Here is a 16,336-nt window from a genome sequence, read left to right as displayed (position 1 = left end):
TTACTTAGTAGTGGTGTTTCATTGCATTCTTTGTAAAGCGCTTTGAGATATTTGATATGTAAAGCGCTATATAAATGATTATTATTATTATTATTATTATTATCAAAACATGTGGTTACTATGGTAACTAAGATCAAAGACCTACATCAAAGGTAAAAGATCAATGTAGTCAAACAGTGACTTTCCACTATAATTCCAAGGGGAAGCATTGAATTGATTTGCAGTATCACATGTACCTATATGTTCAATAAATATCAAAGCATGTGGTTGCAACATGGTAATAAATGGAATATTCAGAGTTCAAAGGTCAAATTAAGCAAGAAGGGACTTGTTGCTATAGATCATTCCAAGGGTTAAATCAAATGTTTTGTGCAGTGATGAACCCTCAAGATTGCTGACTTCTCTACTTCTTAAACACAAACACAAACAGGTGCAGATACCAATGTTGCATGCCACCCACAGCTGGCATGCACAGTTTGCAGAACAAGATTTCTTGCAGGGCATTGGTACAAGCACTAAATTATGAAGCTGTTTCCACATGTATTCATTTCATATGGGTGATCACTTGGCCGTATTGTAAGATGATTTCTTCAAATTTAGTAGGAAGGTTCCCCAGTTACAATGATGTCCCTGGTCAAGCGTAGAAATCCAAACAGTGTTTTGTTCAGTGAGGCGTTCTTGCAAAGGGGTGTGAATTTTAAAAAAAAATTGTATATTGCCCATTTATAATTATTCATTAAATGGATTTTAAGATGAGATGTGTGCATTGCTGTGGATTGCCCTCTTCTTCTAGTTTTTAACTGGTTAATAGTGTACTGTATGTTCAAAATTGTACACATTGTTGTGTACATTGCAGTAATGTATGTGCAGGGGTGTGAGTTATCACTGTAAAATGGATGGTCAGATCAAGATCAACAGGATGGTGTTGGTGTACTGTACATAGAGTTTGTGTATATTGGGTGTTTGTTTGTATTTAAAGTGACAAGTTTGTATATATATTGGATGCAATTGTTTGTATTTTAAGTTGCAAATTTATGTATATTGGGTGCTTATTTGTATTTATAGTTACAAGTTTGTGTATATTGGCAGCTCGTTTGTATTTAAAGTTACAAATTAATTACCAAAGATTTCATAGTTTTCATTCAGTCAGAAATTCTGACTCAGAATTGCAAAGTACAAGGAAAATAATCAACTTGGGGCACAGAAAAGGAAAAGAAAAAGAAAAAAAAAGAAGGAAATTAAACAAAAATCTTTGAAGAGCCTGTATATAATACTGGACATTAATATTTAGTTTCTATGACTAAGCATCCAAACCTGAGTTTTGCTTTCTTTGACAAAGATTCAAACTTGTACATATTGTAAACTATACGTAAAAAAATACCATACAGTACACTAAACGTTTAATTTCGCAGTCCCATCTGGTAAAATGCATGCACAAAATAAATTCTGTTCAATAAGTTTACCAATTGCTGAAAACGAAAATTCATTTAATACGGTAATTAAGAAATTAAATGGAGTGTGAATTAGTTGTGTAGGTAGAAAGTGGCACACTGTGATTGTAAGTACTATCAAACTTGCTGGGTGACTGTAAAGTGCATTGTAGTACTGTTTATTTATATAAGTATATACCTCTATAAAATAATGTTTATGGTTGAATAACTAGGGCTATACACGTGCAGTGTTAAATTGTACAATAGATGAATGCTGCACTGTACTGTATGTATACTGTACATATATACCAGACCAGTTGGTTGTAACAACTTGTAATGTTCAGTACTTTCTCACTTTCGGTTACAGTACTGTACATGTATATGTTAATTTCTTGTTATTTTCAGATTGAGCTGCACTATCTATGCTGTAGATTACTAGATTGTTAGTATTACGTTGACTGTGCAATGTTTCATTTTAACAGACCATAGTGTACGTAGTTGTCGAATTCGACATTCTAAAGTAAACTACAGGTTGTTTCATCTTTGAGATTTCTTTCCTCTCCCCTTTAAGTGTCATCTCCTCCCATTCCCTTCCCCCCCCCCTTTCACCCTCTACCTCTTTGTTCACATAGAGGCATGGATTTACTTCGCTCCTCGCTTACCTGTCTCCCCACAACCTTAGCACCTCATTCTACCATGTCTAGTATGCCCTGTGCACCCTCAGCGACCGGCTCCTCCGGTCGTTGCCCTTCCTTCTCATTCTACCATCCAAAGTGTTTACACATGCGTTTTCGTAGTGGATACAAATCTTACGGAAATTTACAAGCCACTGATTGCACAATTTTTAGCCACTCAATTGCTAAAAATTATGCCAGTGCCTTAAAAATGTACTTTCTAAAATCAAATTCCCTCTCACCCTCTCGCATTTTCCTCTCAAGTTTCATAATAAATTAGCCACATGTGTATTATCGGATGTCAGACTGAGTTTGTCGAGATTGTGATGAAGTTTTGTGCAAAATATGTGCCTGCTATCGCGCTAGGCTAGAGCCTAGCCTAGAACGTTGAACGTCCTACAGAAAACTCTTACCTGTCCTTCATTGTGCATAATTTATGGGGTGGACATGCACTGTGGTTTATGTAGTATATACTTCCATACATACTGTACAGTATACTTTAGCTCTTAGTCCCAACTATATGTATTTATTGCACTTAACAACTTTTATGCACACTGCTGTCCCCAGTTTATTTCTTTACAATCTCTTCAAACATTTAAAGGGAATCAAGTGATGAGTTAAATACATAGTTAAGAAGTACATGGCGAGACGTACAGTATACTGCACTCCAATTACTTGAACTTCTGAAATTTTTCATCTCTGAGAAATGTATGTCAAGGTGGACCTCCCCTTCCCATCCCCACCTTTTCCCCCCTTCCTCATTTTGTAAAGATTATATTTAAAGTGTAGAAACTGCAAGCCAATTTAGCCTACTTACAGTGGGGAGTTCAGAGTACAATTTTAAGTATCAAGATCTGTTCTAGCGTGCACTTTAATTATTCTTTCCATCATCAGCAAAACAGGTTATGCACCAATGGCTCACACAGGACTACTAGCCTACATTACAATGTCCTGGATGACCCCATTCTTCAGACGGGCCTACAAAAGAGGATTAAATCAGGAGGACTTGAGGAAGATGGCCCCCACAGAAAAAGGATATAATAATGGCAAAAGGTAAGGATAACGTCTGATAAGAGCCACTACGTAACAACGTGATAAAACTGTAGACCAATGAAAGTTAAAAGGAATACCCACTCGTCCACTCTCACCTAAATATATTACAGGGAGTACAATTTATGTACAATTTTAGTAAGTGGGCCTGACTTTTCAATCTTAGGATTTACTTCGCTCCACTCTTACCTGTCTCCCACTCCACAATTGCACTTTCCTATCTACCAAACGACACATTTGGAAATATTTTAGCACTGCGCCCTCGCTCCCCTGGGCAACGCCCACTAACTCCTCCTTCCGTATAGATCTAGCCCCTGGAAGTTACTACACATGTTTTCCGCAAAATTTTCGCTTGTGAGACAGGTTAGTATCGTCGCTCGTAAATCCCAAAACCAGTAAGTTTTGGGGGATCTTCCTGACTGACAATTGTCATTGAGCCTCTGAAGAAGATCCTGCTAGGATCGAAAAGCCAGGCCCACTTACTTGTATGTACATTCTCTTACACAGGCTCTATAGTGGATAAGCAGTTTGCAAAGAGTTTTGTTTTATTAAGTGAATAATTTAAACAGTATCCCATAGCAAAAATGCTATTTAAAATGGGCAGATTGCTATTCAAGTTCAAATTATATCAGTTTGTACATGTACTGTATGGGGACGGCAGCATTTTGTATAAGACACAGAGCTCACATCGGGCCTGTCAAAATTGCTACACGAAATTTTAGCACGTAAATGATTGCCTTAACTACAGTTTATGCTGTATCTAATTTAGATGATAATAGGTTGACATTTGAACAATGCACGTGTGGCAGCAATCTATCGTGGGTTTGTCTACTATTGGTAAAGGGACGATATCTTTGACAGTCAGAGTTGTATAAAGATACTCTTGCCTGGATATTTTGCCAGTAATAACAATAGTAAAATAGATTGTTGAATGCACTTTTGCTGTTTGTGAGCCAGGACCATGCTAACCCACTGTCTCATGTTAAGTTTGGGTTACTTGTTTTTAATTAGTTTGTACGGTCAGCTTTAATAGTTTACTTTGATTCAGTGTGGATATCCAAGGATCATGATGCCAGTAGAACAGTTGAATGGATTAACACTGGTCAGTTGGTTAATTATAGCACACCTTTGCAGTCAATGTTGTATTGTCGCTGCTGTTGCTCTTGCAATGGATGCCCCGCGTGGCCCTGTATTCCAGAGAGGGAGGGGTGTGCTGGGTCTCTAAACACTCAAATATTGATAGCATCAACCTTACTCCTCCCACATACCCCCCCCCCCCGGCCCCTGCCTCTGTGGTAGTGTAGCTGAAAGAAACTACATTGTTTTGAAACCATTCAGAGAACAGAACTACAATTGACTTCCCATATCACTTGTAAATGATCACCAATGTCTGGGAATTGTAGATGAATACGTTACATGGTTGGAATTAGCAAAGTTACACCTCTGCTTTTGTTTCAAGTGTTTTGTGGGGTCCTCTGATTACCTGTACTTGTAACGACCGTGTGTTTATTGTTTTCTAGATTCCATAGACTTTGGGAAGAAGAGGTTGAGAAGAGAGGACGAGACGGGGCATCTCTCGGAAAGACTGCTATTCGATTTGTGGCCACACGACAAACACTATCAGTATTGTTCTTAATGCTCTTCATCATGTGTGCTTTTATTAACTCAGTGAGCAGATCTTTTCACAAATTTAACTTTTTTTTATGAAATGAAAGCAGTGAAACAACTGCTGTTATTGTAGGGTAATAGCCCATTAACACTTCTTTTTGGGGGAAATTTACCAAATATTTGGGGGAAAATTTTATCAAATATTTGGGGAGTCTTTTCAAAAGTGGCAGAAATGCCTAGTCCAGTTCACAGATCTCTATAGGACATCCCTTCAAAAGCAAAATGGAAATGACCAAGATACTGTACAGCTTGAATTGCCTCATTAGGCTGAGAATATAGGCCAATGTTATCATTGAACATGACAGAGTAGGGGCCAATGTAATCATCAACATTTCCTGAAAGAAGCGTCTGTTTCTTGAACATATTTTAAAGATGGATATTTTGAAAACCAAAATAGACATACATTTTGTACTTGTCAATGTACGATTTACACATCTGCTTAATACCCAGTGAATGTGCATTTCAATAATGTAGACACTTTGTAGCAAAAACTTATCTAGAAGGTTCTAACAAATTGCTACCTTATGGACACAATCCCTGGGACATGGAACTACACAAAAAGCCCTCTTCAGGTGCTCTTGGGCTATGACTACAGAATATCCCTGAAATCCAGGGAAATGAAAATGGCTTGTTTCCTGACTATGGGAGTTGTACAATCCATATTTATTGTTGTTTTTAGATGCACAGTAGAAGTTGTGATAATACTACAGTTTTATGAAACACTTTGTTGCTACAAAATGATTGCCATCCATGGGGAAAAAATTAATTATTGTTGCTGTAATATAAATTACTAAATAATGAGAATATTAAAGGATGACTTTAAACAGAAATTTAGTATTGAAATGATATGTCATCTAGTCCAAGAAGAGAGAATAACTAAAAATATTTTAAAATATGAGTGCTACAGTATGTACAGATATCTCTATATGTATTTCAGTTTCTAAGATATAAGATAGAATATTTTAAATTTCTGGGAATGCTCCTTTAAGGCTGAACTGATGAGGTTTTTGGACTCCTCAGTATACCCTTAAATCTAAATATTAATCCATTGTTTTAAAAATCATTATAATTCAACCAAAATAAGTTTTTTATTAACTGTCATATTTACAACAGAACAACCCTTATTGTGAACACCATATGTCCTTGAAATATTTGTAATGTAGAGTATGTCAGGTGAGGCCATCAGTCTTAATGTATTCCCATTGAGATTTGTGTTGTATCCCAGGGACTGACTCTAACGGTCTGCTGATCCCATTCACTCTGAACTGCTGAGCCACAGCTGTTTGAAGGGTGCATTTCTCAGAATTTGCAAGTGACATAGAAATTTGACCTGGACCGATATAGTGCAGCATTTTTTTAAAGAGATCTGTAAGATATCAATGAATTATCCTTTAAGCAGATATTAATATCATGTTTCTTCAATGTGGAGACTCTCACTTAACCTCTGTTTCATAAGTGTCATAACTTCTTACACATTTGACATCTCTACAGCCAGTTTAAATCTGGTAATATTTTCAGTTAGTCTACAAAATAACAGCACTTTTCACACAATGTGCAATAAACTTTTAATGGCACCTGTGTGTTTACTGTTTAGTAGGACTTTTAAGGACCCTTTCAATCGTCATAAAACTCAGTCTTTATCAAAATTGCTTGTACCCGTAGATCATCCCAACCACATATTTCAACACAAGTTTTAATATGTTATATGGTATTATATCTTTGCATAGAATTTTTTCCTGGTACAATTTTAAGAGTTTGGAAAGTGTAAAGCTTTAGTTTCTTATGTAAATAAATGTTGCTGGTATGTCTAACACCAGCATGTATAGAATATGTATGTAACCTACAGAAGTGTGCATATGTGAGAAATCATAACTGAAAGTTAAAACTCACACATGACATTACCTTCATCTACGTACTTCCCTTTCGATCCAGGCGATACTCATCCAGAAGCTGTTACAGTGGGTCGAATCTCCTGTAGTCGAGGTCTGGTACGGTCTCTTGCTAGTGGGGATGATCTGGGTCTTGAACATGGGTCGGATTGCTGGCGATTCCCTCTTTTGGAATTTCAGTAATGTCACAGCCACGAGATTACGATCGGGGACGTTAGCTGCTTGCTTTAATCGTTTGGCCCGATTGCGTAGTCTGCAACAGCACAGCGTTGGAGAGGTAAAGCTCTAACCCATTATTTCTCCCACCAGTTGTTTGATCATTTGAGAGCTGTCCAGGTTGTGTTACAGTTGTAATCTCAGCATGACCGGTACCTCAATTTGATGAATTTTACCTGAATTTGATGAATTTACCTGAATTTGATGACTAGTACCTGAATTTGATGAATTGACTGCCCTCTTCCTCTCTTACCTGTCTCCTCTCTACTATTGCACCTTTCCATCTTCCTAGCCTAGTAGACTGGTAACATTTTAACAATGGACCCTCCCCCCACCCTCCCCCCACCCCCCCCCCCCTGGGTCATCGCCCATCACCTCCTCTTTCTGAATCTACCCAATCCCATAGCTTATAAGAATGACTGATACCTTAGGTTGTTGATTCTATGGATTCAACCTTTGTCTGTGGAGGTTGAGAATAGTGTGACACTGAATAGATCATACTTGGCATGTTTAGACTTGTCAACACTGCTTTCATTAATCATACTTGGTTCGTATCCACATTTGTTCCCTTCAACCAATCATACAGTGATGTCGCCCCAAAAACACAACAAGAAAATTATTCGATGGCCCAAATGACTTAGGCAAAAATGTAGGCAGATACACAACTATTTTGTCGTTAGACTATTTTTTACTCACTTTTACCCCCTCCCCCCCCCAAAAAAATTCTGCTGATTTGATGTTGCTATAAGTTGCTGAAGGTGAAGAAAAACACAAGGCTTTAGAGGGAGAGAATTGTTCCTCTTGACCCCCACCAGGGCCCTTATGGCAGGGACTGGATATCATGCAGTCATGGCTTTGCCCTCTATTTGCATTACCCATATTCTGTGCCCCTCCCCCCCCCTCAATGTTGCTGTCATTTTTCTTCTCCCCCCCCCTCCCACTTCTAAATGTCTGGCAATGTCACTGCAACTTACTACTCACTCTGAACTCCCTGGGAAATTTAATTGCCTAATTACTCTCTTTAATCATATTAGGGAATAAGTGGGAGATTGAGCACTTGCAGTAGAATACAAATTTCAAGCAGTTATCAAGCATGCTTAAAAGGCACTAAGGCTGGCCTTTATGCAACATGTTTTATTTTCAAGCATATGCCACTATAGAGAAGCTAATTTGCAAAGACAACCACCTGTATTTTTTGGCTCTGTTAGTTCTTGTTCTGTAGTAGTCACTTAACATATTGTCAAAGAACTAGCGAGATGCTGTTAAAAAATGAAAACTTTCAAGAGTGTGGAATATTCAGACACCTGCACTTCTTGAAGATTGCATATCTCTCCTATTATGTTACGATATTGACATGGGTAGCTTAGCTGGCCTATTACCCTTACTTTAGTATGTAATGTTCCATATGATATGATAACCTGTCTGCCTTCTGAGCCATAGGTTGAGTTTACCAGACAACAATAAAAAAAAATTATTCAGTACTTACTGTACCTACCATTAGGTTTAACACCATGACATTACAAATACCATTAGAAGCTGTGCAGACTCAGTTACCATGACAACCAATAATTGAAAATGGCCTGAACTTCTTTTGGCCCCATGCTGGTTGTTGGGTTTTTTGTGACACCCGAGTAGCAAAAACTCTTCTCAGGGAAATGAGACTCTATTCAAGTCTCCCTGTAGAGAATTGACTCTGGCATACTTCCTGGTGACCTTTGACATGCTGCTGTTAGGCTTGTTATTCTGTTTTCTTTCTTTTCTTTTCTTCTTTTTTTTTTGTGTTCTGTTATCTGACAAAAAAAATTTAGGGCACAAAAAAATTACATGCCTTTTGGGATTTTTCATGCTTTAAAAAGTGGCCCTGAACTTTGATCTTATCAGTGATCGTGCTCAATGGTTTGAAGCAAGTTTAACTGTTCAAACATATCTGGATTTTTGTCATAAAAAGTAACCCAAGGGTCAGTTACTTTTCTTCCACAATTGAATACCTCCCAATCTACTACAGATCAAATTTCCAAATGTCTAGTCTGGCTAGATTTGTAAAATTTGAACAGAACAGATGGTGGTGGAACATGAGCCAGAGCTCTGATGAGAGGGTCATGCTGAATGCATTTCCAAAGTTGATATAGACTATCAGGTTAAACTAGGTATTTCAGAGCTTTAGGAATGTGTCTTAGAATGGATAATACAGTATAATACAGCATATACAGCATACATAATATATAATACACCATATTACTATAAACACCACTGCTGTAAAATAACATGGAAACTTGTCTTTTCTATTGCACTAACTAGCCACATCTGCCTTTAAGGAAACCAAAAATGGCTTCTTCCACTTACCTGTCTTAACAACACAACTGCACTGTTATTCTGCTGTGTCTATATCTTGTGGTAGTCACTCTAGACAATGTTTGAGCAAGCTTGTACTAGTGAGCATGCCAAGACCCCAGAAAGTGCGACATTTATCTGTTATTTAGAATATATGTACATAGCATTTGACCATGGAATCACCATGCTGAATATCTTTTTGACATATACCGGGATGAGCCTGGTTTTAAACAAAAATCATGGACCTTTGCAAAAATTGCGGTATAGGCTCCAGTTTTTTGCATATGGTACAGTGTGTTAAGATAATAGTTTTTGTCCACGAGGTAGAAAAGAAATCACTGATATTCCGCGAATTCGTGGACAAATCCCATGCCTGTATATAAGAACTAAGTCTATAGACCAACTCTTTCAACAATTTGTAATGCCTCTGATTGGTGGAATCTTGTCTTTACTTCTCCCCTCAGATTGTCAATGTCTGCGCTAACGACAGCCAAAGACTCTACGATGTCTGTATCATCGGTAATTTTGTGATCTCATCTCTGGTCATGTTCATGGCCGGTTGTGTAGCTGCCCTCATCATCATTGGACCTGGTGCACTCTTGGGCACTCTATCAACATTCTTGGTCCTACTTCCAATGCAGGTCAGTCAAAGAACATTCTTAAATGATTCACAATTCCCTCACTCCCCCCCCCCCCTCCCCCCTTCCACTCCCCCAGCTACTTGGATACTAACTATCCATACCAGAACATGACAACTATGTTTCAAACCTCGGCAGCAAATTCAAAGAAACCCTGAAATACATTCTGCTGTAACATTTGCCTAGTTGCACACTAAGTAATTTAATCACATTTGTATTGAATGAAAGCAGACTTCATTGAGCTTGTTAAGTACCAATAATGCAATAAAGCAAACAGCATATTCCTATGCTTCCATCAGGCATGATACAATAACACATTGCCAGTACCCAACCAGCTGCTTTCAGTTTGATCTCTGTTATTAACCAACACAATAAATTTGCCAGTGAGTGTCTAACTCTCTCATTTGAACAGTAGACTATAATAAAACTGGGAGAGAAGAAGCCCTGGATCAGAAGAAACCAATTAACTCTTTAAAGCATGTTTTTCCCAGACTTTTTATACACAGATGGCTAGATTGTAGAGTTAATTTATCTTTTACCCCTTAAACAGATCAAAGTTTGACAAGATGTCTAATACCCAAAGAAATTACTATTAACATACCAATAAACCATAGGTAACAATTGTCAGTGGGTTCCACTGCATGGCTACCATTTGAACAGGTCAAGGTTGTTGCAAAAAAAGTTTACCCACTTTGCTGGTTATGAAAGTCTTGACCCATAAAATGGCATTTAGGTGCTGTGTTTCATAAGGTTATATACAAAAGAAATCGTGACTTGGTTCACCACAGCTGCTACACCCAAAGGGATAGAATCCCATTGATGGTCTGCCAAGTTTAGTTTGTTTGTGAATTATAGCATATAAAATAATCTCAACAAAGTGAAGGGGTATTTATGATATCATTACTTTTACTCATTGTTTGCAAAAACCTGTTGCGTATTGCACAAAGCAAAATGGCCGCCGATCAAATGCTGACCATTGTAGATTTGGTAACCATGTGAATGTTAATGAGTAAATGTGTTATGGATATGATTTGACCCTCAAAACCTTTAACTAATTACACACAAAATGTATCCATGAAAGCTGACATATGTTCTGTTGTCTTCATTATATGAATGAAACTTGGCTCGTCAACCTCATTGACTGCATTTTTGTGAAATTTTATTATATAATAGAGCAAAAATTATTATAATAATCAACTGGATAATTTGCTTTAAACTGCGCTTGAGTAGTGTTGCCCAAAGTTTGGATGGAAGTGTGATTGTCAATGTTCAGTAAAATTTGGCACAGTATAAAGGACAAATTAAGCAATAACTTGACAAACTGAAATGATAACAAATTCCACCAAAAAGTTTGATTGAGTGGAAGTGGAATACAGATTTGACTCATTTTTAAGATTCAATCCAAGGGATGATAAACAACCATAATCTACAGAGACTACCAGAAAAATAAAGTCAGTTTTTTTTTTGGTTTTTAAATTCAGGCAGCACAGTCTGCTTCTATCCTGTAAATTGTTGTTGGGTAGTCAAATTACTTCACAAATCGGTTAAATTCCAATGCTTTTGGTTCCATACTGATTAGATCTCTCATGTAAAATATGACAGATTTAAATGGATATTGATTATCATGATATCAAATGTTATGAATAATGCAGCAAAGCTACAATGTCATGCAAAATTGTAAATCAAACTGATTCCTGGAAAAAGAAATTTGCAAGAGTAAAATATTATTTTTATTCTGCTTCAAATATTGTGTAAATTGGGTGACGTTTATGACCAGAATTATGCTATGATTTCATTGTTTTGTGCAACAATGTCAGTAAATAAGTTGGTGGTTCTTCTTTTCAGTTATATCACAACAAAGTGCCCAAAGTTTTAAGTTCATCCATTTAACTGAAAATCTGGCAAGCTGTATGAATAGTGTTAATTGTCTTTCTTTTCATGTTGTTTTCGTCTTTGAAGCTGGGTATGATTAAAGTTGTATATTAAAACTATGTGTCTAAATTTTAAGTTCACACATTGAATGACGACAGTGATAATATAGTGTTAGATGGCACGCCCTGTTTAGGCCATGTGACCATTTCTCGAGGTCAAAACCGACAGAGAGACCAACCAAACACACAGCACAGCTACACTGTTTGTGGTAAGGATTTTTAGTGATTCATTTGTCTGTGTCATCCTTAAATTTAATTGCCCTCACCAAGATTTGTACAAATTTATTGGGTGCAATATATATAAAAGATAAACTTACATCACCACAAAATGTGCCAAGTCACTGTTTTCTGTTTGTTTGTGTTTTTTGTTTGTTTGTTCGTTGGTTGTTTTATATCAGGATAAAAGGTACCTGTGGGTAGAGAATAAACAGTTTGATATATATATGTACAGGAAAGGTGATGCCAGAGATCGGAGAATGGCTATATGTAGCATACTTGATCCTTTCATGTTGAAGTCCAAGAACAACATTCCTAATACTAACCTATCCAGGTTGAAGCTGTTATGGATCAGTGGCTGTTTCTCTGTGGTTTGGATGAGAATTTATAACATTAGGCAGCGACACATAATGTTAGGATATTTTAGTCTCAATAATTTACTGTGTATTGCCTACTCTAATCTGGCTGACGTCTATGCAGAATATTATCAACATTTGGAAAAGTCGGAATATATTTTAACTTCTCTTTTCTAGGTTTTATTTTATTCTTAGCTCATTCTATCGTTTACCAGATAAAAACCTATGATACCTAAAAAGAAAGACCCTAGTTTAGAATTTGAATTGAAATCATAACGTGTATAGGACCAAGGAATTTTCTGCTGTAGAGTACCAAAAAAAGGGCACAGTTAGGTAGTCTCAAAAAGAAGTTTCCTGAACCCTGCCTTAGTCACGGAACCATAACTGTACAGATTGTTTGAGTAACTGGAAGATAAATCAAATAAGTGAATGTCTATTGGTTGATACACTCCATTAAAGGGTGTGAAGACTCGCGCAAAAAGAAACGTCTAATGCCGGTATTCTGACCTAGTTTTGAATGAGGTGTAACAGAAGTGTAAAACACCACCATCGATCCCAGAAAATACACACACAGCTTGCTACCGTCGGTAATTAGACACTAGCATACAGTCAGTACATACAGCTGCGGTCAATACCCACAGCACAGTGTGCAAATGAAATAGCGATGGACATCTCAGGTCCAGCTAAAGATAACAAGGTATCACGTTTCATTACTGTCTGCATTTTGTAGCGACACAAACAAAACGTCACTTGCAAGCAACGGAAAGTTAACTTTTTCAGATGGCCGCACGCAGTTTGGGGCGAGTCTTCAATGCCTTTAAGGACAACCTGGCTGTAAATGTCCATAGGAAATGTTTATTGTTTTTGAAGATCTATATGGGTTCTTTTGTTCATGCAAAAGCACTTTCTGTAAGTTATTGCCTTACAATTAATGTTAACAGTGATAATTGGGTAGTTGATAGCATCAAGTCATGAAAATTCATTGGCTTCCAGCCTGCTTGATGAATTGCATTGACCAGTAACTCTTCATCAATGGTAAATTATGCAGTATATACTTAAGATACTTAAAGAACACACACTTATGTTGAGTGGAATATGTACTTCAAAACCTGGTGCGAAAGTAGTAACGAGTACCATCGGCAGGCATACCAACCAGCCTACCTAATACTTGACCTGCATATGCCAAATGTTGAGAAAACAATTTCAGGATGTCCTTGAGATCAGCATTTAGCAGGTTTACCAAGCAACAAATTTGCAGCCAGTTCCTAGTCATTCAAATTCCTTATGCTGACATTGCTTAGTGTTAAAGTAAATGTAGAACGAGTCCTTCGGAACAGCCAGTTCTCCTCTGAGGTGTTCAGGGCCAGGACAGGCCCTGGGGACAGTCATATAACCCGGCCCTATCCTTGCACTCTTATATTTGGAGAATAAAGAATACATCTCTTCAGGCCCTCTCCACATTTTCCAGGCCCCACATTTATTTAGTGGCCCTGGGGACTATCCCCTTAATCTCTTCTGACCTGGTTCCTCTCCTCTCCTGCATCACCTCCAGTGCCCCCATCCCCCCCCTCCCTTGCCCATATAGACACTATTAGAAGGTAATTTGTCCTAAGAGAATTGTACAAGTAGTAATTTACAGTTTTTCTACTGTTGTCCATAGTTTTTTTTTGGTCATTTTACAGATGGTGATAGGTAAAGCTACCTCAGTGCTGAGACAGAAAAGCATAAAAATAATCGATGAGCGAGTACAGAAAATGAATGAAATCCTTACTTTCATTAAATTCATTAAAGTGTATGCTTGGGAGAAACCATTCTCCAAGAAAATTGAAGGTACATTGTTGTTTTGGTTGTTATAAATGTAATGTTTTGTTATGCATGGGTGTACATGTCTGTATGTCATTTGATGGTTACATCCATACTTGGAATGCATCCATACTCATACCCCTATGTGATGGTTACAACCATACTTGGAATGCATCTATACTCATACCCCTATTTGATGGTTACATCCATACTTGGAATGCATCCATACTCATACCCCTATGTGATGGTTACAACCATACTTGGAATGCATCTATACTCATACCCCTATTTGATGGTTACAACCATACTTGGAATCCATCCATACTCACACCCGTATGTGATGGTTACAGCCATAATTGAAATGCATCCATACTCATACCCCTATGTGATGGTTACAACTATACTTGGAATGCATCCATACTCATACCCCTATGTGATGGTTACAACCATACTTGGAATGCATCTATACTCATACCCCTATTTGATTTATACTAGTGTTATTATATGCTGTTTTTTACTTTATCATGAGTAGATACTATTAATGGCAGCTATGAAGTTGGAATCCAAGACCAAGCAGTTTTTATATTATGCTCTTTTGATTGAACTATAACAAGGGATTAAAAACAAATATGTAGGGAATAGTACTTGAAAAAAGTAGAAAAAAATATAATGGAGGGAGGTGACTTTTTTTCTCTCCTTCTAACCTTGAATAGTTGTACCAGTGACCGTTACTATGAAATACAGTAGTAGGATGTCAAGGACCACCCTAAGCTATTATAATCATCTATTTTACACTGCAGGCTGGTGGGCTTCAGGAAAGCAAAGGAAGACATTTTCCTTGAAGATTATTATATCTGTTCTTTGATTCCAGATATCAGAGTGAGGGAGAGAGTCTTCTTGAAGAAGGCTGGGATCATGCAGAGTTTCAGTATTTCCATGATGCCCATCGCCCCAAACGTTGCAACCGTCCTGTCCATATTGCTGCACATTGCCTTTGGGAACGGGCTAACGATATCAGAGGTTAGTCAAGTTTCTCTGCCTCACTTCAAAAAACTCTGTCCATCGATCGCTTATAATGGCTTAAGGTTAAACACTCTAGATACTTGTAAAGGATATCCCAAGTTCAGTTCTCATTTCAACTGCTTTGTTTGCATCGGTTTGAGTGAACCGAGAATTCATTGTCATATAGAACGTTTGTCTTTTCTTGCCTTTGACTATTTCTACCGAGCTCTTTTTTTTTCATGAATAGGCTTTCACATTGGTAGCCGTACTAAACACACTGAGAATCGTAGTTGGACCAACTCCGTGGGCGATCCGGTCCATCGCAGAAACAGTCATAGCTCTGAGGAGATTACGGGTATGTATGCATAAACATGAGGTCATTGCCGCATCTTGTTAGTTAATTAACTAGTATATCTTATGAATATTTAATGTTACCACACTCACTGTTGTTGACAATCTCATTGCTGCAATGGGTTCCACCCCCATAAGCAGTCGCTGTTTATCTTTTGAGCAGTAAAAGATAAGAAAACAGCTTTCAGTGTCAATGTTTACAGGTATAAAACAAATATCTGTGGTGCGTGATTAAACTGAATAATTGTTGACGGTTCGTTCCTGTCAGGGTTCCAGTCAAAGTCAAGATGATTTGGGTCGGTATGACTCTGCGTAACCGTGTTAAAAGGGAGGTTCTAGTTAGTTTAGTATTGCGGTTTTGGTTTTACCCTTGCACTGTTAATGAACCCGTAGTCATCGTTTGTGGTCTTTGGATGACACTAGGCCTTCAAGGTTGAGGTTTCTATGGTGGTTTAGTTCAAGAAGCTTAACAAACTTTCCCTGTCAACAACAAGAATATGTATTAGATTCTTCTGATAGAGATATTACAGAAGGAGGCTGAAATAAACTGGAGAAACTGGATGTATGGATGCCCTGTATGTCCATAGTTGTTGGTCTTGGACAACACCACAGCCTCCAAGGTTGTCTCTATGTGTTGTCTAGTTACAGAAGAGAAACCACCCCCCTCCCCCCCCCCCTGTGGTCAACAAGAATATGACTGATGTTACTACTGATAGAGATATTGCAGAAGGAGTTGACAAATCAATGCAAACTCTCAGTTGAAACTTGAAAAGTATTTACT

General features: G+C 37.7%; 1 protein-coding gene across 3 annotated transcripts in view; it reads left to right on the top strand.

Moving 5' to 3' along the window:
- Window positions 1-16,336, top strand: part of LOC139974706 (ATP-binding cassette sub-family C member 5-like) — a 73,450-nt gene that overhangs the window by 27,719 nt on the left and 29,395 nt on the right. For 2 of the 3 annotated variants that reach the window (XM_071982039.1, XM_071982040.1), the window contains exons 3-9: window positions 2,999-3,157; window positions 4,675-4,822; window positions 6,755-6,988; window positions 9,723-9,899; window positions 14,082-14,229; window positions 15,074-15,222; window positions 15,452-15,559. In XM_071982039.1, the coding sequence (XP_071838140.1) occupies window positions 2,999-3,157; window positions 4,675-4,822; window positions 6,755-6,988; window positions 9,723-9,899; window positions 14,082-14,229; window positions 15,074-15,222; window positions 15,452-15,559 (1,123 nt within the window). Of the gene's footprint in view, window positions 1-2,998; window positions 3,158-4,674; window positions 4,823-6,075; window positions 6,191-6,754; window positions 6,989-9,722; window positions 9,900-14,081; window positions 14,230-15,073; window positions 15,223-15,451; window positions 15,560-16,336 lie in introns of those variants that run through there. The other variant, XM_071982041.1, reaches the window with a different exon arrangement.

Source organism: Apostichopus japonicus, chromosome 10 (assembly GCF_037975245.1).
Source record: "Apostichopus japonicus isolate 1M-3 chromosome 10, ASM3797524v1, whole genome shotgun sequence".
Classification (NCBI taxonomy): domain Eukaryota; kingdom Metazoa; phylum Echinodermata; class Holothuroidea; order Aspidochirotida; family Stichopodidae; genus Apostichopus; species Apostichopus japonicus.
The sequence above is the reverse complement of the archived record's forward strand: the minus strand, read 5'-3'. Positions and strand labels throughout refer to the sequence as shown.